This window comes from Limanda limanda, chromosome 6, assembly GCF_963576545.1.
Source record: "Limanda limanda chromosome 6, fLimLim1.1, whole genome shotgun sequence".
Taxonomy (NCBI): domain Eukaryota; kingdom Metazoa; phylum Chordata; class Actinopteri; order Pleuronectiformes; family Pleuronectidae; genus Limanda; species Limanda limanda.
The window spans coordinates 803,527-830,022 of record NC_083641.1 but is presented as its reverse complement, the minus strand read 5'-3'; the positions used below and the strand labels follow the sequence as shown (position 1 = coordinate 830,022).

Sequence of the window (26,496 nt, the reverse complement as noted above, 5' to 3'; positions counted from 1 at the left end):
TTAATGTTAATATTTGAAATAAAACTTGTAAAGCTCTAAATGAATTTGACTGTGTTGTATTTGAAGGTATGATTCAACATTTTTCCATGGTCCAGTATTTAAAAAAAAAAAATAACCAAAAGAAATCCCAGGAAATCGTAATATCGAATCGCAATACTTACAGAATCGCAATACCAACAGAAATCGCAATACATATCGTATCGCCACCTTAGTATCGTGATAGTATCGTATCGGGATTCCCGTCCCTAGTCATTACAGGCAGTAATATGCTTAGATCAACCTGTACCAGAATCCTGCATCGGGTCGGGTACCCACCTGGTAACCTGCAATAACCATGTGTAAGGGGTACAAATAATAGATGTTCACGGGTACAGGCACCGGTAAAAGTGAATTAAATGCAGGCAGATTGCGGTTATTGTTACTAACATTGAAAGCTGCTGCTGTCATCGCTACTGTTACGTTAATAACATTATCGCATCTTTAAAAGCCACTGTTGGACACATATAACTTCGGTAGATAGAGGTGAAGACTTTCATTCTAGCAAAAATAAATTCAATTTAGATTTTTCTATTAAGCAAAAAAGCAAATCATCCGTAAGTTGTTCATTTTGTCCACCAGCCTAACATGGTGAGAAGTGATGAACATTTCTTCCCCTATGTGCTGGAAGAGAGGAGGACTTGGCAGCGCATGTAATTCAACATTTTATCTGTGGCTTTGTTGCAAAGTGCTAATTGCTGTGGTGTTTCTTCACCACTTGTCATTTAAACATTGTGGGCGACACGCGTCTCCTTGGACTTTTCTGCATAGCTGTCAAAGACAGCAACGCAAAGGACATTTCTTTTTCATGACTCATTTCCACTTGATGATATCTTGATATGCTGACTTCTAAATCAAGGCACTTTTCCTGTACAGAAGCAATAATGAAGGTGGCAACTCTATTAAAGACAATTGCACTGATTGTTGACACTAACAAATTGAGTCTTTTGTTGTGCAGGTAAAGCAGATTATGGAGGAAGCAGTGACTAAGAAATTTGTCCACGAAGACAGCAGCCACATCATTGCTCTATGTAGTAAGTGCATTCTTCTCTTTTTCTTTGGACACACACACATACACACAGACTGTCTGTCTCTATCTTTTGCTGTCTGTCTTACACACACATTTGTTGAACTCCTAAGCAGGTCACTCTGTGTTGCTTCTCCATCAAGGACACTTGTTGATGTCACTGCCCCTGGGACTATGCTGCTGCATCAATGAAAAGTTAATGATCACTGAGGAGCTAATGGAAACCAATTTCATAGACAACCTTTCTAAGCCCTAGACATATGTGCGTGTGGGTTTGCTCATGTATGTGCGCAAGTGTGTGCATGTCACTGCCTCTGTGCTGAATATTCTTGTATATTCAGATCAGCCAATAACTAGCTGCACAATGGACACTTTTAGACGGTTTCTTTGGGTTGATACACATACCTTAAAACAATAAGAAACTAGAGATTTTTCAAATACTTTTTTACTGTTCAAAGAATCTGAGATCATATTTTTATATTCTGGGATCAAGATAGATTAAAAGTATAAAGCTATGATTTCTATACAGAAACAAATTATGACTTACTGTATCACCTTAACTTGTTTCTGTAACAAGGCATACATATTGTAGTAGCCCGTGGTGTCCCTCTCTGCTCATATGAGTAGTTGAGGCTTAAGTCACATCTTCACTATTGATTTTTTCTCCGTTGCTGTCTTCTTATGATAATTCGAGTTTAAACTTTATTTGCACAGGATAACTTTTGACTTGAGAGAACCATTGATTAAAAGAAAACATTGTCACACCTTCTTAGTTGTTATAAGAGACATTTTCATATAAATTTAGGCACAGTATAAAATCCCAGGATTGCAGCATCATTGGGACAATGTTCTAATCTTTTAACAATAGATTATCATAAAGCTCCCATTCCCATCTAGGTTACCTTTGACATGTTTTTTGTTCATTTTAAATAACATATACTGTACTGTAATAGAAGACTTTATCCATACAACACACTCCTCCTTTAAAGGTATTATTTTATCAAATGTATTAGATGTGGATTAATTTTATCTCTTAAACTTTCAATAGAATCTGGAATGGTATTGTATTGTATAGTATGACATGCTACATGGTATGGTTTATATATTATATGGTATGGTATATTTTTCATAGAGGTGTGAAAATGTATTGCGTTTTCTGCTACTATCATTTTACCTACGCCGCTTCAGAATCAGGACAGACGCACATTATAGATGCAATCCTCACAATATACGCCAACACTAATCAGAAGTTAATTTGACACATACAGTACATTTACTTTGTTTAATTGTACCAAAATTAATTAGGCACATATTCAAACAAACACAACATTCCAACATACTGTTTGCACCCAGCTCACTTGCCCCGCACTACATGAGATGAGACGTGATATGCACACCCAGGACATTAGGGTTAAGTGACTGGAACGATCCAGATTCATGATCGGACACCATTGATTAATAAATAAGTGTGATTGTCAATCAAAGATTGATGCAGATTATTTCCTATTGAGTCTTTGGTGCTGCACACAAGTATAGGGTTAGGGTTACACAAGTCTAAATTGAATGAATGTCAAATAAATTGTGTACGGTATATGTATGGTATTGTATTGGACATGTGATAGACAGAATTCACCAAAGACTGTTGGGTTTACACTATTTAATTGCACTATGTGGTTTGAACGCTTACACACCCTGTAAGAAGCTGTGGAGTGACCATGGTAACAAGAGCACCGGGAGGGGTTAAAAGCGGATGTTTTGGTGACACCCGGAAGTTCTCTGTAGCAGCAAAATGTTTGTTAAATAAAACGCACACCGAGAGGTACACAAAATCTCCTGACTACTTCATCCCATCGACTCCTACAGTATGATATGGTAACTGGTCGGTTTTTTCTTGTCTTGACGACTACTCAAAATAAATGTGTTCTCTTTTCTTGGTTCTCGTCAGGACACATGCTGCGTCATTTTGGACAAGCTGCAAAGTCTTTAACGCCTTACTGCTGGAGCCTGATAATAATCAATTACAATAGTCCAGTCTCGATGTAACAAAGGCGTGGACTAGTTTTTCTGCAACTTTTTGCGAAAGGACATGTCTGATTTTTGAGATATTACGCAAGTGGAAAGTGACAATTAAAGGACAACTCAGGATCGAAGATAACTCCCAAGTTCCTGACTGTTTCATTGGCAGCAGGGCATTGTCGGCTAGCGCAGCTATATCATTAGATAATGTATTTCTAAGGTGTTTAGGGCCAAGTATTATAACCTCAGTTTTATCTGAGTTTAATAAGAGAAAATTGCGGGTCATCCAGGTTTTTATGTTCTTGAGACATGCTCGAAGTTTAGTTAATTGATTCAAGATTCAAGATTTTTATTGTCAAATGAACAGAGATAACATGAACCAGTCACTGTCAATGAAATACTTTGGTCACAGGCTCTCTTTAAGCAATGCTCAGTAATTTCAACCCAAAAAAATAAAATAAAAATAGAAATAGTATAAAATAGAATAAAAAAAGAATAAATTAGATTAACAATAAAATAGAATATCAAAAATTTAAAATAGAAAATAAAATATATATATCTTTACAGATGAAGAGAAAAATAGAGCAACAATAGTTCAATTTGTGCTGTAGTGCAAATATTCAAATATGCTTATTATGGTGGTGCAAATATTCCAGGGTGCTGGTTTGGTGGAGTTATTGCAGTTCAGAGGAGTTTAAAAGTCTTATGGCCTGGGGGATGAAACTGTCTCTTTGCCTGGTGGTGCGGGCCCGGATGCTGCGTTACCGTCGGCCAGACGGCAGCAGGCAGAAATGTTTATGGCAAGGGTGAAGGGGGTCTTTAATAATCCGGTTGCTCTTCCTCCTGCACTGCTGGGTGTAGAGGTCCTCCATGGATGGCAGCTCCGTCCTGGTGATGTGCTGGGCAGACTTCACCACCCTCTGTAGAGCCTTACGGTTGAGGGCGGTGCAGCTGCCGTACCAGGCGGTGATGCAGCCAGTCAGGATGCTCTCTATGGTGCATCTGTAGAAGTTGCACAGGATCCTGGAGTCCATGTGGAGCCTCCGCAGCCTGCGGAGGAAGAAAAGTCACTGTCTGGCCGTCTTCCTGATGGAGTCTGTGTGATGGGTCCAGGTCAGGTCATCACTGATGTGGACCCGAGGAACTTGAAGCTGCTGACTGGCTCCACCGGGGTCCCGTTGATGAAGAGGGGGCGTGTTCCACTCCTTGTCTCTTCCTGTAATCCACGATCAGCTCCTTAGTTTTGCCGACGTTGAGAAGGAGGTTGTTGTCCTGGCAAGATGTCAGGGCTCTGACCTCCTCTCTGTAGGCCTTCTCATCGTTGCTGGTGATCAGGCCTATGACAGTGGTGTCATCAGCAAACTTAACAATGGTGTTGGAGTTGTGGGTGGCCACGCAGTCATGCGTGAACAGGGAGTACAGGAGAGGACTGAGCACGCAGCCCTGGGGGGCACCGGTGTTGAGGGTCAGGGTGGAGGATGTGGAGCTGCCGATCCGCACCGCCTGTGGCCTGCCCGTCAGGAAGTTCAGGATCCACTCACGGAGGGCGATGTTGAGCCCAAGGTCTCTGAGCTTGGTGACGAGTTTCAGGGGCACAATGGTGTTGAATTCTGAACTGAAGTCGACGAACAGCATTCTCACTTATGTGTCCCTCTGGTCCAGGTGGGAGAGGGCAGTGTGGAGGGTGAGGGAGATGGCATCTGCAGTCGACCTATTTGGCTTGTAGGCAAACTGCAGAGGGTCCAGAGTTTCAGGGATGGAGGAGGTGATGAAGGGTTGGACCAGCTGTCAAAGCACTTCATTATGATGGAATTAAGTGCTACTGGGCGGTAGTCATTCAGGCAGAGGGTTTTAGTTTTCTTGGGAACAGGGACAATGATGGTCTTCTTGAAACATGCGGGGACTACAGACTGGAGCAGAGACATGTTGAAGATGTCTGTGAACACATCTGCCAGCTGATCTGCACACACCTTGAGAGCTCGGCCAGGGATGCCATCAGGTCCAGGTGCCTTGGGTGTGTTGATCCGGTTGAGAGATCTCCACACGTCTGCCCTGGATATGACGGGGGGGCAGCGGTCCTCCTGGGCCTCTTTGATCTCCACAGCCGGGGGGCTGCTCTCAAAGTGGGCGTAAAAAGTGTTCAGATCCTCTGGAGAGATGCAGACACTACATCAGCACTGCTGGTCTTTTCTTTGTAGTCTGTGATGGTTCTCAGTCCGGCCCACATGTTCCTAGTGTTGGAGCCCTTGAAGTGGGACTCCACTTTGTCCCCGTACAGTCTCTTAGCACTGCTAATAGCACTCCGGAGCGCGTACCTGGACTTCCTGTATTCCTCCAGATCCCCTGAGATGTAGGAAACGGTCCTTGCTTTGAGTTTAGCATGGACGTCACAATTAATCCAGGGCTTCTGATTTGGAAATATTCGTACAGAAATCCTGGGTACGACGTCATCGATGCATTTGCTGATGTAGCAGATGTCCGTGTTGATGTCATCATCCTGGAACACGCACCACTCCGTCGTGCTGAAGCAGTCCTGAAGAGCCGAGTCACCGGTCTGTCAAGCTTGAGTTTCTGCCTATAGGAAGGCAGCAGCAGAACTGAAACGTAATCCGATTTGCCGAATGGGGGGCAGGGGAGGGCCTTATACGCACCCCGGAAGGGAGTGTAAACATGGTCCAGCGTGTTAGCTCCGCGCGTCGGACAGCTGATGTGCTGGTAGTATCTCGGCAGGACTTTCCTCATCTTGGCGTTGTTAAAATCCCTAGCCACAATAAACGCAGCCTCGGGCCGTGATGTCTCTGTCCTGCCGATAACCGCATGCAGCTCGTCCAGCGCCAGGTTGGTGTCGGCGTGTGGCGGAATGTAAACAGCTGTTATGACGACCGATGTAAACTCCCGCGGGATGTAATAAGGCCGTCAACTGATCATGAGGTGCTCCAGGTCCGGAGAACAGCCCAAAGAAATAATCTCCACATCCGAGCACCACAGATTGTTCACCATGAAGCAGACACCTCCTCCCTTGCTCTTCCCAGAGTTAATTGTCCGATCCTGGCGGTGCATGGAGACCCCTTCGGCAACAATGGCGGAGTCCGGGATCAATGAGTCGAGCCAAGTCTCAGTGAAAACCATCACGCTACAAAACTTGATGTCCCGTTGAAAAGCCAGAAGAATGCTTGGTAGAGGAGGCCGGTTCCCACGTTTCCTCAGCCTGACCAGGACGCCTGCTCGGGACCCTCGTTTCCTTCGTCGCCTTCGTGTTCCAGGTATCGCAGATAAACAGCGCCATGGGTATTCTCCTTTGTTTGTTGTTGGTGGCGGTGAAAAAGTGTTTTTTACCGTTAACCCGATGGACAGAAGTTGTTCTCTATCATATGTGATGATAGGGCTCACTTTACCGGAGTGCACAATGCCAAATAAAGTAGAATAAAAAACAAGACACACAGCCATCCTCGTTGCATCGTAGCAGCAGAACGATGGCGTACTGCTGCTACTTTGTTCAGGTTTTATTGACAAGTATAACTGGGTGTCATCCGCATAGCAGTGGAAATTTACCCAGTGTGTCCTGATAATGTTTCCTAGTGGAAGCATATATAATGAGAATAAAATTGGGCCGAGCACAGAGCCCTGTGGAATCATGGTTAACTTTGGTGAGCACAGATGACTCATCATTAATTTGTACGAATTGGGAGCGATCAGAAAAATAAGATTTAAACCAGTTTGGGGCGGTTCCATTAATGTTAATTAACTGTTTTAGTCTCTGTAATAAAATGTGTAGTCAATTGTGTCGAATGCTGCACTGAGATCTAACAGAACGAGGACAGACACAAGTCCCTGATCTGAAGCTATGAGAAGGTCATTAGTGCCTTTTGCCAAGGCTGTCTCTGTGCTGTGATTGGCTCTGAACCCAGACTGAAAGTCTTCATATATATTATTTCCTGGAGAAAGTCACACAGCTGATTGGCTACAACTTTTTCTAATGTTTTAGACAGGAAGGGGAGATTAGATATTGGCCTGTAATTGGCTAAAACCTCTGGGTCTAGGGTGGGTTTTTTGAGTAGGGGTTTGATTACAGCTATTTTAAAATACTGTGGTACATAACCTGATGATAATGACAGATTGACTATCTATTAGGGGCAGAAGTTCTTCAAGTAATTTTGTAGGAATGGGATCTAAGATACAGGTTGTTGGTTTAGAACCTGAGATTATTTTGGTAAACTGATCACGGGTGATTCACAGAGAGAAGCTGTCTAAATAATGGGTAGGATTCTCAGCCGTTTCTGAGATCTGTTGCTGGTGGAAATCAAAGGCAGGAGTCGTCGTTCTCAAGTTAAAATTAAGCAGGTTTATTCAGAGGTCACAGGTCAGGAAACTGTGGTGTCTAGAAAATGATCATGCATGGTCCGCTAATCCTACACAGTAAGCTGCACAGGAAAAATGGCGCTTAGACAGAGTGCGCACAAAGCTTATATATTGATATACTGGGCGTGACAGAGGTTCTTGTACTCGCGGCAGTGCCTCGTTGGCTGGTTCACAAGGCAGTCCTGCCTTCCTGGCTCGTTGGGTCCTCCTCCTGGCGTGTCGTGTTGATGATGAGGATCTGCATGCCACTGTTTTGGCCACCAGAGGTCATAAGCATATTGCCTGAGTGTGTGCTCATTACATGTGTGAAGTGAAGTGAAACCAGAGGTCATAGTGTCCCGGCCTCAAAGCATTCTAAGACTGATAATTTCACAGGAGAGAGGACATCTCAGAATTTAATATAATGAAGTGATTCATGAAAGCACTGTGAGAGAAAGCCTCCCCTACGTCTAATCTGCTGTGTGTCCCTGCTGATAGGAACATAAAGTTGAGAAGCAGAAGAAGAACCACATGACGTAATGTGTGTGTGTATGTGTGAGGTGCATGAAACTTAGGGTTTGGCCGAGGTCTGATCCACCTCCTTGTGTGTGTGTGAACAGTGGTGTATTGTCAATAGATCTCTGTTGTTGGGTGGGTATTAGTGCCAATTGAGGGCAGGAGATGGTTGATTTTATTTCTAATAGTTAGAATTTTATCATTAAAAAAGGTCATAAAGATATTGCTATTTAGGGACCGAGGAATACTGGGTTCGGTGGAGGTGTGACTCTCTGTAAGCCTGGCTACAGTGCTGAATAGAACCCTGGGGTTGTTTTTATTCTCTTTGAATAATAGGCAGCTTTTGCTTTGTGGAGGGCTTTTTTATATTCTTTTACACTACTCTTCCAGTCTAGGAGATTTTCAACACTGTTGCTGGGGCGCCACTTCCTTTCTAGTTTTCTTTCTAATATAGATTTTGAAATGCAATGATTGATAACATCTAAAAAACGTATTTAACAATTCATAATTACATTTTTAGTGTCACATTGTCCCCCCTTTTCCCTAAAAGTTTTCTTTGAAAAGCAGTGTTCTAGTACATGCGGCCTCCAGGCCCAAGCTTAACTCGGTCTTGAGGAGCATCACCCCCCTGGCTTTATACCAGTTTCTGTCACAGAAATATCACTATGCCTATTATATGGGCATATAAAACAGCATTTCGGTGATAGCTGTTAAAACTTCCCTCTGGACTGGCTTTCATGTGGTACACTCCATATTCCCCCCTCTACAAATGGAGTTGGAATCTCCCACTTCTTGCTTTGCCAGGTGAAGCAGGGTGAATATAACAGCCAAGACAAATGTACCCCAAAACTTTGAATAAATATGAAATAAAACTGTCTTACAGGTTATTTCCAACTATTGGTTGTAGACTCTGTGGATCAGTACAGTTTAGAAAGATGAAATGGTTTATGTGAGTGCTAGCTTAACATGCTACCACGCTGGCTAATGCTACAGCCATGCTACTGATACTGAGGTGCTGCAACCAATGTTGTTAACATAGCACATGACAAGTTTAACTGTATTTGTCCCTTGTTTGTTTATGTTAAGTGTTTGACATCTTATATATTACAGGGCATGGGGTAAACCCATGCAAATCCATATTGTGAATCAAGGTCTCGCCTATTTTCTTCGTGTCCCACGTGGTTCATAGCAGAATAGATAGTCAAAATGTGACATAAATATTTGCAAAACCTCTTGTGCCTCTTTCAAAATAATCGCTCTAGCGTTTCTACTGTTTTAACAAGGTAACTGAGTAGGAGTAAAAGGTATTCTGCAAAGCAATTACTCTCATAATTACAATTTATTGAAAAAACTACTCAAGTTCATGTAACGGGGTAAATGTAACGTGTTACTACCCACCTCTGGATAAGGTATGGTATTATATGGTATTTGTATGGTATGTATTAGGTCTGCACGATATATCGAAAATGTATCAACATGCGCAATGTACATATCACAAACGACAGCTTAAACTGCGATAAATGATGTTCCATGTGCTACGCACTGACACTCTTCAATTCACAAATTAAGCCAATCAGATAGAGCCCTGCTGACCAAGAATATGAATTGAAGATATTCAGATAATTGGGAAACCTGAGAAAAAAGTAGCACACACACAAACGCACACACTCAGTCATTATTGGAACTAGTAACACATATCTTTCTCTCTTCTGTGACAAACTAGCTATTACAGTGTAGATGCATTTTGTTGTCATTTGACTTTAATTATAATAATTTCACTTCCAGCATTATTATTTTTTCATCATGATAGCATTGCTATTAGGATTTATTTGGGCCACAGTAATCCCATAATGAACATCTGATATGGTGACAGCTCTATTTCCTCAGATATACTTTACTTTCTCGTGTTCAGAAAGGACCAATTGAATTGACCCCTGTGGACCACCATGATTGAATGCATTAACAGAGTGACTGCCGTGAAAGATGAGTTAATTATCCATCAACATCAGTAGGTCAAATATCAGTCTGAATCTCAGCTCAGTATCCTAATAGCTGAACCGGAACATCTTGTTCTCATCACAAAGCATGTGTAGACCTGAGTCTTGCAAATCCTGAGTTAACTAATTTCAACTCTTTTGTTCCCTTACCACATCAGACTAAATATGAAACATGACTGATCCCTTTGCCTAAACAGAGACTGAAATAAATATTTGCATTAAATATACAGTAACATAGATGTCAACCACTGTCACACACATTAAACATGACATTGTGTGTAATTTTGTATGCCAAATATAATGCTAAACTTGTAAGTGCACTCTGATCAAAATGTTTATTTTATGATATAATATACTGTAATTCTATGTGCTGTCAATTCAGCTGCAATTAGGATTTGAATAATAAAAGTGTGACTTTTATCTGACTATTATTATTGAATGAGTGAGAGTCTCAGTTTTAAGTGGTCATATTAATAGTGCTTATATGAACATTAGTACTTATATAGTAATGCACATAAATGTTTAGATAGATGTACAGATTGTAGAGATTAAAGTGTGTATCATGCTATACTGTTGAAATGCACTTTGGTAATACAAACTGATTAGTGTGTGTGTTTGTGTGAATTGGTAAGCCTGAGAAAGCATCAGGGTCTTCTAAACTGACTCTGAACAGGGGAGAGTCAGTGTAAACCGACTCTTTCTCTCACACCTTTCTCTGCTCTCTCGCGTGGGAAGGAAGCATTTCAGTAGGAAAGACGAGGGAGGAAGGAAGCAAAGATGGTCAAGGGGTCAGGCAGGTTGGCATGGCGACTAATCTGCATCTGCTTTCGGATGCCATTTGAAATGAACTGTTGTAGCAGCGGCTTTGTACAGAGATGAGTTGGAGCAGGACCAATTTAGCCTGCCTTCTTGAACTTCAGCTATTTGAGACTGAGACAAAAGCTTCTCTCCAGCATCTGGAATTAGACTGCAGTACTCCTAGTTTCATGATTCAGTGGATAAAGGCGGGATTGGTGGTCTCAGGGCAGGGCTCAGTAAAATTAAATTGTATTTGAAATGACCCAGAATGGAAATAAAGGTGCAGGAGACGAGCAAAGAAAAAATGAAATAGGATGTAAATGGAGGAAAACTAAAGATGATACAATCAGTTCAAAAAGTAGGCATTTAGAGATACTTTTCCTGATCCCCAGGATAAAGGCTAAAAGATTTACCAGGGTTAGGGCTGCTGTTTATGCTTGGCTAAATCGTTTACAGTCAAAGTAAAATACAATAAGACAAAAAAAACATAGAGAGGTTGAGTCGGATTTTGAGCTGGACACCATTGTTTCTTATACTCTAAACATTAGGGATGAGCGAGTACAGCATTATCTGTATCTGTTAACCATATGAATTATCCTAACCCGGAAGTGGGTGTGATTTAACCTGGAAGTAGGCCGGGTTGTCTTGAAACGGGCGGGGCTTTAACCAGTATGTTATTTTAAGCATGCAATTGATATGGGTTGATCAGAAATTGTTATATTTATTGCTGATTAGAAAACTATTACAGGACAGCATCAGCATTGAGCTTCAGATCAATGATTTTGATCACAATAGCAAACGAACTATTTACAGAACAAGTTTTGCAACAATGAATACAACACATGCTGTTGCAATAATGAAGTGAAATGTAATAACAAGTGTTTTCATACTCAACATAACTTTCTTTTTTAAATTTGACATTTTTTTATGATTTTTTTTAAAATTTATTTCCACACCAGGTGTGTGTGTGTGTGTCTGAGTGTGTGTGTAAGTGTGTGTGTGCAGCACAGCGTGCAGTCGCCACCGCAGCTCCGTGCCAAACAAATGGCAACTTAAAAACTTAACATCTCACCCATTGTAACTGCCATCGTTAATGCAGCAGAGGTTATATGTTTTGGACTCTAGTACTAAACATGTGCCTAGTCACAGTTCTACGATCGGCCTTTAAACAAGCCTTGATTAGCGGCCGCATTTACAAACAGCGACCGCGGCAGCCCCACGACCCGGTCCCACAACCATCACCGGGCGGCCAGGATTCCCCTGTGGATTACAACAACTACATGCGCCAACTCCAACGTCATGAATGGGAAATGTTCGAGGACACTTCAGGAGATCGTTGTATACCAAGGAACTCTAAGAAAGAACTTACTTTGCCTGCTCCGGTGATCCGAGGGAATGGACGAAAGTTGCATCCATCCTAATCGGAGTATTCTTCCAAAATGGATTATTCCGTGCGCGACGTGCCAGCGGGAAGGAGTTCGGATTACCATTTCTGAAATATGTGTCACGAGTCCTAAAAAAGTTCCCCCGGATACATAAATATCCAGCGGAGTTTACACCGGTCTCCATCACTTCCTGGATCGAGAAACAGCTGATCTACGTGAGAGACGTCATCCAACCACGGCTCAGCAAAGGAGGAGCAGCGGAACACCGTGCACATCCAAGGGCAGTAAGCAGAGAAAACCTATCCTATCTATGGCAGCACAGAAAATCAAAAGCTATTGACATAATTCTCAATAATAGTACCTTTCCTTCTTCCCCACCCACTGTTAATGACACTAGTGATGTGTATAAACATTATCTGGCCAAATGTCAATCACCCCCTTCTGAACCAGTGACCCCGCCCCCCTGGGCCAATAGCATAGAGTCAGTTGCTCCAGACTATTATCCATCCACAGCTAACTTCACTTTTAATTAAGTGGATGAAGTTGTGTCCCAGCTGCCAAACAACACAGCTAGTGGATATGATGGGGTGACATACGAAACCATTAAAGTCACAAAACCCTGGTCCACCCAAACTCTCGCTAATATATTTAATATCTGTCTAATTAATGGAAAGGTACCTAATTCATGGAAGGGGGCCCTCATACATAGAATACCAAACAAAGACAATATTCCAAATGATCCATCTCCATGGAGAGACATTTCTCTACTCCCCACTTTCTACAAAGTCCTCATGAAATGTCTTCTTGCCCGCATCCTCCCATGGCTTGTAGACACAGGCATTCTCTCACCTAAACAAAAAGCCTACATAGACAGACAAGGCATGCATGAACATGCGTTTTGCCTTAAAACTGGAATTGATGACTTCAAACATGAATCATGTAAATTCTACACTGTATTCCTGGATTTTAGAGATGCCTTTGGGACACTGTCTCACAATATGATGCTCCACACACTGGAAGAAATCCATCGACCTCAACCCTTTGTGGACATCATCACAGACGTGTACAAGGGATCTTTTTTGCAAGTCATCTGTGGAGACCAGCTCACAGAGCCTGTACCCCTGCAGGTAGGGATTAAAACAGGCTGCCCCTGGAGTGCTGTTAACTTCATTCTTGCCATCAACCAGTGGCTGAAATGGCTCTGTCAGTGTGCACCACAACAATTCAGATCCCCAAACCCTGTCCAGGGGTACGCTGATGATGTGGAGATGTCCTCTAGGGATGAGAGTGTAATTACCAACATGCTGAGCAGAACAGATGAGTTTCTGCTCTGGTCAAAGCTGGAGGTAAAACATACCAAATGTGCAGCACTCTATGAACGACGCAGCGGTGGCAACCGCTGGTACAAAGCAAAGTCAGACAAACCTCCTTCCTTCACACTAATGGGACAACCAATCAGGGTCTACTCTCTTCACGAGACTAAAGGCTCTTATATACTACTACGTGTCCGTTTCTTGGAGAGGTCTCAGCGGGGGGTGAAGAGTCTTTTTGATATTTACTTCTCCGACACAGTACGTCGGAAAAAATTCATCGCCAAACCCATAGGTGGCGCAACGGAAGACGAGCTCAGAGAAACCTACCCCATTTGGGAAGAAGAAGTCCACGGGTCTCTGTTGACATGTTAGCTTGCGTCCCACACACTGAACCATGGCAACTAACAGAACTAAATAAAGTGACACCCAGCGTGTCAAGATGCTGATGTTATCGTTTCTTAGCGCAGCGGTTCCCCGGTCTTGTTTCCGAACTGTGTTGCTGATTCCACAGCTTGAATCTGCTTGAGGCTACATGTAGCTAGAAGCTACCCGGAGCTAGCTCCCCCCCAGCTTCCACACACAGTCAGCAGGGACTCCCGACACTAACTACTACCCAGTGTTTGCTTCTAACCTGACGGTATTATAGAAACAGTGTCATGATAGAAGTGGAATTAAAGTTGTGACGGCGGGTTCTTGCACTGTTACCACCGCAGTTAGCATGGTGGCTAGCCCGCTAGCTAGCCTAGCCTGCTAGCGCCGTTTTGAAAGCTCGTTCTAACCGTATGTGACCGTGCACACATGCCGTCAGTGCTCTAACGAGCCACCGTCAGCCGGACAACTCCGCTGGCTTAACACACACGTCACATTAATAGTAGAATCATAGTTGTGTTCGTGTTTGTGGCTACAAGTAAACAGGAAGTTTGAGGTCCGGAAATACGGAAATGACGTCATACGGAAATGATGTCGTTCGCGGACCAATCACAGCCAAGAGCTGTCCGTGGGGTCTCCGAAATAAACACGTACAGTTAGAAAAATCAGACGTGTACGAAAAGCTGTCCGAGGCGCTCGGAGAGGGCGTTCCACGACGGATAGGGCGGTCTTATCTGTCCGTAATAGAAAAAACGGAGAGGCATAAATTGGCCTTTACACCTATCTGGGCCATAAGTTCAACATTGCAGGCGAGTGGAGTGAGCAAATACAGAAGCTATCCTGTGACTATAAGTACAGAATTGATCAAATTGATTCCTCACCCCTCCCAGTAGTCATGAAACTGGAGGCCATCAGAGAAGTGGCCCTGGCGAAGATACAACATCTCTTTGCGAATGTCCACATCCCACAGAATGTCATACATGACATGAACAATAAAACAGTCGAAGCTGTCAGGAGATGGCTGGGACTGAACACTCACTCCACTCGGGATATACTCTTCCTCTCACACAAAGACGGGGGGCTCGGTGTCCCTAATGTGGAGTGGACCTACACCACTACAAGGCTGACACACCTCATCAGGATGCTAAATAACGACGATGCTGCAGTTCGAGAGCTAGCCAGAACCTCCCTCCTACTGGACCTCAGGAGGAGAAAGGCCCCTTTGGCAAATGCTGGCCAGGAGAACTTCCTGGGCTTCAGGAGGAAAGTTAATGGCAAGCTGGATACCCGAGCTGCAGGTTACGGTTGTCGGTCAGACTGGCCGGACCTCAATGACCTGTGCAACAGAGCAGCAGTTCGACTGAAATGGGCCAAAGGAAATTCACCTACTGCACCAGACGCATCTGATGCAGTTGTGACAGACCCAGCGGTCAATGTGGAGGCCACTGTCATATCACAATGGGACACAACAAACACTCCACAACACAACAGCAAGAAAGTCCCTCCTGAACATTAAACAGGCAGAGACAAAACTACACTGGACTGGACTGAGACTGCAGGGAAAGTTGGCAGGGAAAGTTGGCATGCCTTGACTTTGCTGACCACTCTGTCTCTAATACAATGTACAGGAATGCCTCTGTAGGAGAGGACATCCTCTGCTTTACTGTTAAAGCCAGACTACAGGTGTTGCCAACTAAATCCAACCTTGCATTGTGGTACCCTAATAATCATCACCCACACTGTATAATGCATTCTAATCCCAACCAACAATTAGAAACCATTGCTCATATTGTTAATGGCTGTACTAAGTACAAAGGACTCTATACTGCACGCCATGATCGCATTGTCGACCTCATTTCTAGTGCTGTTAAGGGAGTATTCCCCCCAAATGTGTCAATGTACAAACACTCCCGTATGATGCCAGATTGGTTTAACAGTTCTGATGATGTGTTCTGTAACATCCCTAACACCCCTGATGTTGTTCTCTTGGACAAGGTTAAAAGGGAGGTAGTAGTCCTTGAGGTAGCCTGTGTCTATGACCTCTATATGGACTTAGCCTTCCTTGACAAGCTGACCAAATACCAGCCCATTGTTGCTAAAATGAGAGACCTAGGCTATACATGTAAACTGGTAGTATTGATATTTGGAAGTCTGGGGCATGTCCATAAACTTTCGGTCAGTGGGCTACAACTGGCAGGACTTAGTAAGAGACAATCTAAACAACTAGCAAAGTTCTGCTCTGTATCAGCTGTTATAGGTAGTCTTGCTGTTTGGCGTAGGAGATGTTTCTTGTACCCATGAGTCACTAAGCTGTATTCAACCTCTGAGAAATGTTTGAATCCTTTTTGTACGAATATGATTGGTGGATTCAAATAAATTATTTTAATGTGTGTATGAGTGAGTAAGAGAGAGACAGAGAGAGAGAGGGGGGCGGGGAGACTGTGTTCTACGGATCAAATAGTCCCATGCTGTTTGCTATTTCCCGGGGACAAGATTGACAGGAGACGCGGGTCTCTCCTGCTTCGGATGAGGATAATTTAAACAAACATGTATAATCACATTCATGTGAACAAGAGCGATGCAGCGGAAAAAAAAAAAAAATCTCCGACAGGCAGAGACGCAACGCGAGTCGCTTTTTACCAGCACCACGTCTGAACGAACCCACGTTTAACAGAACTCTACTGGTTAATAAGTAAGTACAAACTGAAATAAAAACAAACTTCAAGCTGAAGAAACCCTAAACGTTAACGGAAAAGACCCGCGAACCTGAGTGACTGAGAGCTGTTCTGTGAGTTAGTGAGCAGAGCGGTGTGTGAAGGGGAAGAGCGCTGTGACGCTGTGTGAGGATTTTCATTCAGTCCGAGCACAGATATTGACTCGTTTTACTCGTATAATACTCGTGCTCGGCAAAAGTGCTTTATCCATACCGGATACTCGTTTCAGCCGAGTATCCAGCTCATCTCTACTAAACATGTTGCACTTTGTTTAATATGCAGACCTAACTTTTTTATTTTGATAAGGGGTTAAATAGAAACTTTGATATCTTTTTGAGTTGCACTGCTGACTTAACTTATAAGCCCTCTTTTTTATTTATTTTTATCACGTTGGAGTTGCTAGTTTAAACCTACAGTTTTGCACTTTAATATTTGAGCCTTTGTTTACATTTTGTTTTGTGCTGCATTATACGATGACATACAGTTTGTTGTTATCAAAATAAAATTAACTGAATTGAAATGGTCAATTTGATTTTTTTGGAGGAAAATTAATTGTTTAGATTAATCGACTAATCGATAAAATAGTCGTCAGATTAATTGATAGAAAAATGGTCGTTAGTGGCAGCCCTAGTTAATATTAAAAAAAATTCAAGTTTGCTGTGAACATTGCAGTCAGGCCTCTTATTTCAGAAACAATGAACCGTAACAGTGAAAAGTGAAATGCTAAATGCAAAACAGTTAACAGTGTCATATTGCAATATGCAATGTAGTGCAGTATAATATAATATTATATGATATAATGTGTTAAATTAACACATCCTAGAGGTGTGGGGGTGGAATAAAAGGTGGGGTGGGGGTCCCGGGCCTTGTTGATAAGGCCAACTGCAGTCGGGAAGAAGCTGGTCTTGTGGCGGGAGGTTTTGGTCCTGATGGCCCGTCAGGACGCGTTGCCTCCTGTCAGACAGGAAGTCTGTGATCCACCTGCAGGTGGAGTCAGGCACACTCAGCTGGGAGAGCTTCCCAAGTGTCCCAAGTAGCGAACTGAAGTCTGGAAGAACTTGCATTTATCGGGTGAAAGCTTCAAGCCATATTCCCTAAGACGGTTGAGCACATGAATGAGCCTAGTCTCATGCTCTTCCAGAGTGTCCGAAAACACTATCAAATCGTCAAGGAAAACCAAGACCTCCTTTAGATTGATGTCACTCATCGGTTCTCCATGAGCCGTTGAAACGTGCTCGGAGCATTAGTGATTCCCTGGGGCATTTGATTGAATTCCCAAAATCCAAAGGGACACATGAAGGCAGTTTTTGGCTTGTCACTTTCATTCATCTCAATTTGGTAATATCCAGCCTTCAAATCCATCACAGAAAACCATTTGGATCCAGCAAGGGCAGAAAATGACTCCTCCAGGTTTGGCAATGCATAAGCATCTTTTATCGTTTGCAAGTTAGGTTTTCTGTAGTCAACACATAAGCGTATATCACCATTTTTCTTTCTAACTACGACTATTGGTGATGAGAATGGTGATTCTGATTCTCGAATTATACCTGCATCAAGAAGAGTTTTGAGGTGCTTTTTGACTGCTTCATAATCATGAGGATGAATTGGGCGGCTTCTCTGTTTGAATGGCGTCTCATCTTTCAGTTTGATGTGGTGTTGGATTTTCGTTGCATGACCAAAGTCAAGATCATGCTGAGCAAAGATATCAGAAAAAGTACAAAGCTTCTGAGTGACTCTTTCTTTCCACTCCTCAGGAAGATGAGTGCCAAAGTCAAAGTTCTTAACAGGACACTTTTCCTTTGTTTGGTGACTAGAGCAGTCAACAACAGCCTTCTGACCACTACCATCAACTGAATGATGGTTCTCAATGACAGCATCTGCAACAACTGGCTCTGCAATGACACAGTTGGTAGGCAGAATTATGTCATGTTCAGTTTCGTTCCTAAGGAAGACAGGCAGCTGGTTAGAGCCATGCTTAGGTAGGGAAATGAGGCAACAGTCGACAAACACGCCACCTGGCAAGTTTGATGTGGATGGTTGCTCTACTAGGGCACATTCCTCTGTGTTAACTGAGTTGACACACATATAGCCTTCAAGCAACACTTTCTGTTTTGCTGGAAGGACTTCTTGTTTCCTCCCTCTGAGCTTCACAAAGCCAAGTTTCCCACTTGTGGCCTGTTTTTTCCTCATTTTGAGTGTGTGAAGGATCTGTTTGTAGCCATAGCAAGATGACGTTTGGGAAAGTGAGGATTCGTCACAGCACTGATCATATAGGGGGTCCAAAGTGTTGGTGCCGATTAACAATGGGACATCACTGTTTGACCGGAGATCAGGAACGATTAAAGCCAAAGTTGCAATTTATGGCCCGGACTCAAGAAGGGCTTTAGGAAACTTAAGGTTGACCTCTACATAACTCAGGTAAGGCACAGGTTGCCCATTTGCTCCTTCTACTTCAAGTATATCACTGATTGGCCTATACAGCACTGGGGGAAACCCTGCACTAAATGCTGCTTAACCAACACTGTCGAACACACTCTTGTTGCTGTCCTCGACTCATTTTCACAAAATAAATATCATAAATTAATAAACATCATTCATACTGTCTTGGTTAGCTATGCATTTCCTTTAACACAGTGCCAGATAATTCTATTATACAGCAGTTTCCCACCCAAAGGCTTTTTCAGCTATCAACCTTCTATGGCCTTTGATGGCAAAATGTGGTCCTGGAGACACCCACGGTAGCAAAGAGGTGGTTCTGAGTACATCAGCGGGTGTTTGTCAACATGATGGTGTTACAACTATCAACTAATGTCACACTGTGTTGTGGTTCAGAAGGTAGACCCGGTCGTCCTCTAACTAGAAGGTCAGTGGTTAAATCCCATCACTCAAAATTAGGGGTGCAACGATTAGTCGACATTGTCGACAAAAATCGTCGATGAATCGTTGGTTACGTCACAGCGCGTGTTTTTCGTGTCGTGCAGCTGAACTGAATGTCATTTTACCGGAGGTGCTGATCGAAGTAGCTGAGGAGTGAGCCATCTCGCTCCCTTTCTGAAAGTTGCGCATGTGCAATAGCGAAAGAACATGGACCGATGGTAGCGTCCACTGCATCCCGTACCAGGAGGTCAAAAGTTCGGGAGAACTTCACTCTTAACATAGCCCGAAAAAAACTACCTGCAATATTTCCACGGTGGACGTGCTCTCCATGGAAGCATGACGCAAGCATTTGAGGAGGAGGCACGTTTGACATCGTAATGTAGACATTGCAGACTCGCCTCGGTAAGATAGCCTGTTAGCTAGCTTGCTATATCGGGCTACAACTAACGACTATTCTGATAGTCGATTAGTCACCAATTATTGAAACGATTAATCGACTAATCGGATTATGAATGACACAAATTCTCAATTGTTATTATTTAGCAAGCAGCTTTTAAATTTAGCTTGAGGTTGTTCGAGGCATCTGGTGACTGAAAATAAAGACAATAAAGATCGATACTTCATTAAAAAAAATGTCTTTTAATAAACTTTGCTGCATAGAAGGGTACTGTTGACACAAAAGCAAAGAAAAATCAAGTTTTTGTCCATTTAAAACCAAGGACAGGCAAAGTGCTAATAAAAAAGGGTAAGGGTTAATTAATTAATATTAATTAATTTTAATTAATTTAAATTCAAGTTTCCCTTTTTACTGTGAACCAAGAACAGGCCAAGTGCTGATACTAAAAATAAATTAAAAATGAAGTATCCATTTTTCGTGTTAACAAAAAGGACAGGGAAAATAACAATAATAAAAAGTTCAACAAACGAAACTACAGTCTTCTTCAGACTAAATAATTGTGATTAAAAAAAGACGTTTGTCAGGCAATAGGATAACATTTTGCTTTTAAACTCGTTAATAAAAAGTTTAAACCATATTTTTGTAATGGATGCTAGAATCCTGCGCGCAGGTATATACGTTTAAATATATCATCTGACAGAGGCGAGTCCGCATCGTCTCCGTTACGATGTCACACGTGCCTCCTCCTCACATGCGCGTGTCCTGCTTCCATGGAGAGCAGGTCCGCTGTACAGATATTGCAGGTAGTTGTTTTCGGGCTGTTAAGAGTGAAGTTCTCCCGAACTTTTTACTTTCCTGGTGCGCGAGGAAGCACCGCCGCCATTGGGCCATGTTTTGTCGCTATTGCACATGCGCAACTTTCAGAGATAGGAAGGGAGCGAGATGGCTCACTCCTCAGCTACTTCCATTAGCACTTCCGGTAAAACAACGTTTAGTTCCGCTGCGCGGCACGAGAAACACGCGCTATGACGTCACCAACGATTCATCGACGAGTAAATTCGTCGGCGACTATTTTAGTCATCGATTTTTGTCGACGACGTGGACTAATCGTTGCACCCCTATTGCTATATACACGTATATACCTGTGCGCAGGATTCTAGATTCCATTACAAAAATATGTTTTAAACCTTTTTTTTAACAAGTTTAAAAGCGAAATGTTATCCTATTGCCTGACAAACGTCTTTTTTTAATCCCAATTATTTAGTCCAAGGAAGACTGTAGTTTTGTTTGTTGATGTTTTGATTAATGTTATTTTCCCTGTCCTTTTTGTTAACAGGAAAAATGGATACTTGATTTTTTATTTATTTTTAGTATCAGCACTTGGCCTGTTCTTGGTTCACAGGAAAAAGGGAAACTTGAATTTAAATTAATTTTTTTTAATTAGCCCTTTGCCTGTCCTTGGTTTTAAATGGACAAACACTTGATTTTTCTTTGCTTTTGTTTCAACAGTACCTTAATATGCAGCAAAGTTTATTAAAATAATTTTTTTTTGAATGAAGTATCGATCTTTATTGTCTTTATTTTTATTCATCACATGCCTCGAACAACCTCAAGCTAAATTTAGAAGCTGTTTGCTAAATAAGAGCAATTGAGAATTTGTGTCATTCATAATCCGATTAGTCGATTTATCGTTTCAAGAATCGGTGACTAATCGACTATCAGAATAATCGTGCCTTACCATATGAGCCCCATAGGCCCCTGGAAAACGTTGACTTATCGCGGCAGCCCTAAAAAAGTTATTAGTTAAATATAAGGAAACTGTTAGGGGCAGGAACTGCAGGATTAGGCAAGTGTGTTACACGAAAATGAACACATGCAATATCGTGAGAATGTAAGCACTGGGTTGAGCTTTCCCTCTTACCTAAAATAGGACGATGCCCAAAACATGAATAAGCAGGCTGGTTGAGAGGGAAGGTAGTGGAATGAGAGGAGCTGGGCAATTCTTAGCGAGATTCCTTTGTTTCAACTGAAACAACTGCTTGAATGTTTCCTCCATTACTTTAAAACCTCCTCCAAACCTCAAACTTCACAGCTGCTAATCCCAACAATACTCTTCTATTGGGGAAGACGGGAGATTTCTATACAACCAAAACATTATTGGATACTAACAAAACTTCTTTAACAAATTGATCTGCCAGAATGAAGTTCTTCAAGCTAAAACGTTAAGCTTATCAGCAGTTGTTCTAAGGCTCCAAGATCCCAAATGAAAGAAAACTAGTACACCCATATGGGTGTATGCTTTATTTATCTCATAGAGGAAAAACACACACTGAAGGTTGGTCTTCTTCTGAAGAATTCATTAGCAAATTCTCTGTGGTCGCTGAATATTTTTGAATTGAAAAAGAGTAATTTGTATGAATGCGAAAATTGCATGATCATTGAAACTATCTCAAAGCATACAGCAAACTAAAAATGTTTCAAAGTGTGCTGGAATAATCATGTTACAGTGTTGCTTTTACAATCTGCCCTGAAAAGCTCATTATGGCCAAGCATTAATGCAGCAATTACATAGGGAGGGAGACAGCTAATGGATGGATCTTAGACTTCTTGCCTCCAATTCTTATGCTTTTTCTGACGTCAACGCATTTCTCTGAGCCACTGTGTTTCGGATTTTGCTCTTGCACTACTGTCTTGTTAGTGTACAGCAATGCATCGTTGCACAGACAATTTTCGCTGTACATGACCCGGCTATAAACCTATGACTGGGAACTCTGTTTTGAAACTAATATGGATTTTATTTGTGCCCAAACTTTGTTGGTTTAACAGCACCAGGTGCATGGCTTAGGAGGGTTGTGCTTTGTCTCATAATCAATCATGGGTCTGTGGAAAATATCAAATATTTTGTGTTATATGTATGCTTTTGATGCTTACCTGGCATTACAATAACATAAGGGTTAATGCCCCCTGTGTGGACTGGACACTGTCTTCCACATCATCTTTATCAACCTTACAGGTTAGACTGAGACTTTTAGTTCTGTTGAATTTACAAAGGTATAAAAGTAATTAATCAATTCACATATTTGTTTCTCTTGATGTTCTTGTGCAGCTATTTTAAACATGCAAAGTTATAACATGAATAATTCTTCATATGTGCTGCCTTAATCACGTTGATATTTTTCTCCACTCTATCTCTCCATTCATTTTTTTCTCTATCCAGTTTTGTCAGCATTAACTCCCACTACTTATCTCTTCTCTCTCCAGCTGCTATCGAGGCCTGTCTAGGTCACCTGCTCAAGAGACGGGCAGCTGGTTTTCTCCGCAGTGACAAGATTGCTGCCCTCTTCACCAAAGTCGGCAAAGTCTACGACACCGCTGGCGAGATCTGCCGTAAAGTGCAAGAACAGCTCCAGCAGCATGCTGATCTCACCAGGTTGGTTTCACGTGGATCTCCCAAACACCTCCCTCCTGTTCAGAATTTATTGAAAACAAACCCTATGCGAGTGTGAGGAAGAGGTCGCTCACTGCTGTTTAAGACCAAGCTTCAGTTTCACGTTTAATTTTAATTTCATCATTTGGACCATACCTGACACTACAAGTAGAATATTTTTGGCTAACATTGAATGACAGCTGTCTTAACTATAGAGGAAGAGACACTCTTCTTTATTACATGTTCTGTTGTCTCTATTTAATCAAGCATCAAATCCAGTGCCGCTGCTAGCCATGTTGGTGCCCGAAGCATAACTCCTGCCCCCCCCCGAGAAAAAAACGTTTGTTTCTGCCAGTTTAACATTTTATTAAAACGAAAAAGGAAAATCTACTTTGTAAACACAGTACACAGAACAGCCAAAACATACATACACACAAGTATTGGGATGTGCAAAATCTTCGTAGAAATTAAATACTCATCCATAAATACAAACTTAAAAGCAGAAGTATACAAGTTAGCAATCTTCTTCAATAAAGCAAAGATTTAGAAGCAGATAATTCACACAATTTTACTTTACTTTGTAAACACACTATGTAGAACAGCTAAAACACACATTCAAGTATTGAGAAAATCTTCACAGCTTTGCTTTGTTGCGAATAAACAAGCCAACTTCTTGTGATTTTCTCTCCATTTGAGAGTTTTACAATTCAGTGTTTTGAATTGTAGGCTACTATGAAACGCCCTGCCATCTAGTCCTCTTGGAAAATTAAAATCTGATGGGATTTTAAATGGACCTCTTCGTACTATTTCAACACGATCCGCGTCTAAAACTTGTGGTGGCCAAAGAGCAGGATCAGTTGGAGGGGGCACACAGGTCTCAACATTGTCACCTGCTGATGGACTCTCATTGACAGGACTTGTGCTTTCAGAGCACCATCTTAACTTTTTTTTTGAGCAATTAAATATATCTCTTGTTCTGCCTGTTTGGTGATATACATGCCTAAAAGGTGCCTTATATTTATATACTGAAATAATATTGGCATTATAATTGTTAGCTATTTTATTTAATGACGTTATTGTTGAGGGTTGATTTGTATTTCCTGTTCTAAGCGGGTTGTTGGTGGTGACTACTTATTTTGAAAGGGGGTTTTAAAGGAAGTGGGTTCTGTGATGAGTGAAGTTGCAAAGTGAGCAGAGAATCAACGGGTGTGCTGTCCCGAGCGCATGACCTGCTCTCGTGTCCTTTGTCGGCTGAGGCCGGACCTATGATACAACCAAACGCTCGGATACATAATTATTATAACTATGATGATTTTTCAGTTGCCTATTTTTTGGGGCCCCCTCAGGACTTGGTGCCCTACGCACAGCGCGTAGCGCGCGTTATGGGAGCGGCGGCGCTGATCAAATCAGTAAACAGTACTCCAAAATTTAGGCAATCAGTTGTGATGTCACCTTGATGTTGTTGACATTTGCAACAGCCTGCCTGGCTCTTTGACAGTTTCCTTCTTTCTTGATCAATATAACAGCACTGATGAAATTATTGCTTCAACAGACAACATTGACCATCAATACTGACTTAACATCTAAGTAAAAATGGTTATGTTTCACTTTGATCATCACTGTGGTCTGTTACCGCAGGGCAAATGTGGGAACCGCTGCTTTAAAGTTTGGGAACCCCTGCTCTAATGCAGGGGTTCCCAAACTTTTCAGCCTGCGACCCCCAAAATAACAGTGCCAGAGACTGGTGACCCCCACCAACCCTGGATGTGTTATATAATGTTGCGCACAGCCATGCACACACACTATAAGGCCTATGCAAAGACTGGCATTTAAAACAGAACTACAAAAGTCTGAAATGAAATTATTTTGTTGTAATTTGAGAAATTGAATTCAGCCAGAATACAGGGAATCACCCTGTTTAAACAGCAGGGCTGAGTGAACATACAATTATAAACAAAGTGCACAGGAGATGTCTATGCGCCTCTGTTAGCATAACGTGCAGCAGAAACCTTATTGCTGCTTTGTGCAAAAATTTGAGGGTTATTTATTTTAGCCTACACATTACTCACATTTCTTAAACTCACCTAATGAGATGGGTGGGCAATATGCATGGAGCAGAGCAAATCCATTCTGGGCTTTATTTTGGAGACAGCCACTCGGAGATCCTCCTTCACGTTTAGCTGCCAACTGCATTTTTTTTTATGCATGTCAGTGCTGAGAAAGTATTTTCGCGCAAGTAGGTAGAGCCAAAGGGTATCAGTAGATACATAACAGCCTTGGACAGCTGTGGGTATTCCCTCTCGACCAAAATCAGAAACTCTGCCAGCGTTTTGGTGTTAAAGGCTGCCTGTAAGGTTTGGTCACTTGACAGTTCAACCAATGTGTCCTCCAGGTCGAATATCAGATGACATGCCCTCGTAACAGTAAATGGTTATCTTATCCAGTCATATTGCTCTGGAGCTTCTTCACTGTATTGACACTCAGGTGCATTTTCCTCGATGAATTTGTCCAGCTCAGAAAACATATCGAGCCTTCCCATTTTCACTCGCGGTGACCAGCACTCAAGTTTTCTCTTGAATGGGCAGATTTTATCATTCATTAATAAGATGCTTGTTTTTTCACCTTGCAGTGCCAGATTAAGTCCATTGATGCTGCTCAGCACATTTCCCCGTGAGAGCCATTGGACTTCGGTTTGGAACAGCAGGCCCACATGCTCTGATCCCAGTTCGTTAGACAGAGAGCTAAACAGTCTAACTACGTTTACACCGGACTCTGAAGCGACGCGTAAGCGCAGCGCCAAGCCTTAAATAACAGCTGGCTCCCATGCACTCCCATGTTAAATCTTTGTGCGGGTCCCACCTGCACAAAGGCTTAAGCGCCGCGCTGCTTTGTGCCTTGCGCCTTGCAGCGATCGTTTCGGCGTCGAGTCTATTTTTTGCGCTTGACGCGAGCGTATTGGGCCAGGAAACACACTGAAAAATTATTTTAAACGATATTGAGGACATATTTTATCTGATATAAATGATCAAATATGCATCCCATAGTTTGTATTTCCTTCTGTTGTCCTGGAGATTTAATTTTACCAATTTTACCTATCACATTATTAAATGTCCCCCTCTGCCCATCCACTACAGACACACAAGCAGTCATGAAGATAAAAAGAGAGGGGGGGGGGTCCTACGTTCTCTCCCCATAGGCTTGAGTGGAGAATATACGTAATTTAGCCCCGACACCCGACATTGAACGGAGCAAACAGCGGAGACGTTATTGAAGATGGATGACATTA

At 42.3% G+C, this 26,496-nt stretch overlaps 1 protein-coding gene across 1 annotated transcript in view; it reads left to right on the top strand.

Moving 5' to 3' along the window:
* Positions 1 to 26,496, top strand: part of sgsm2 (small G protein signaling modulator 2) — an 85,136-nt gene that overhangs the window by 4,834 nt on the left and 53,806 nt on the right. The window contains exons 3-4 of the mRNA XM_061073399.1: positions 995 to 1,070; positions 23,045 to 23,213. Of these exons, the coding sequence (XP_060929382.1) occupies positions 995 to 1,070; positions 23,045 to 23,213 (245 nt within the window). The remainder of the gene's footprint in view (positions 1 to 994; positions 1,071 to 23,044; positions 23,214 to 26,496) is intronic.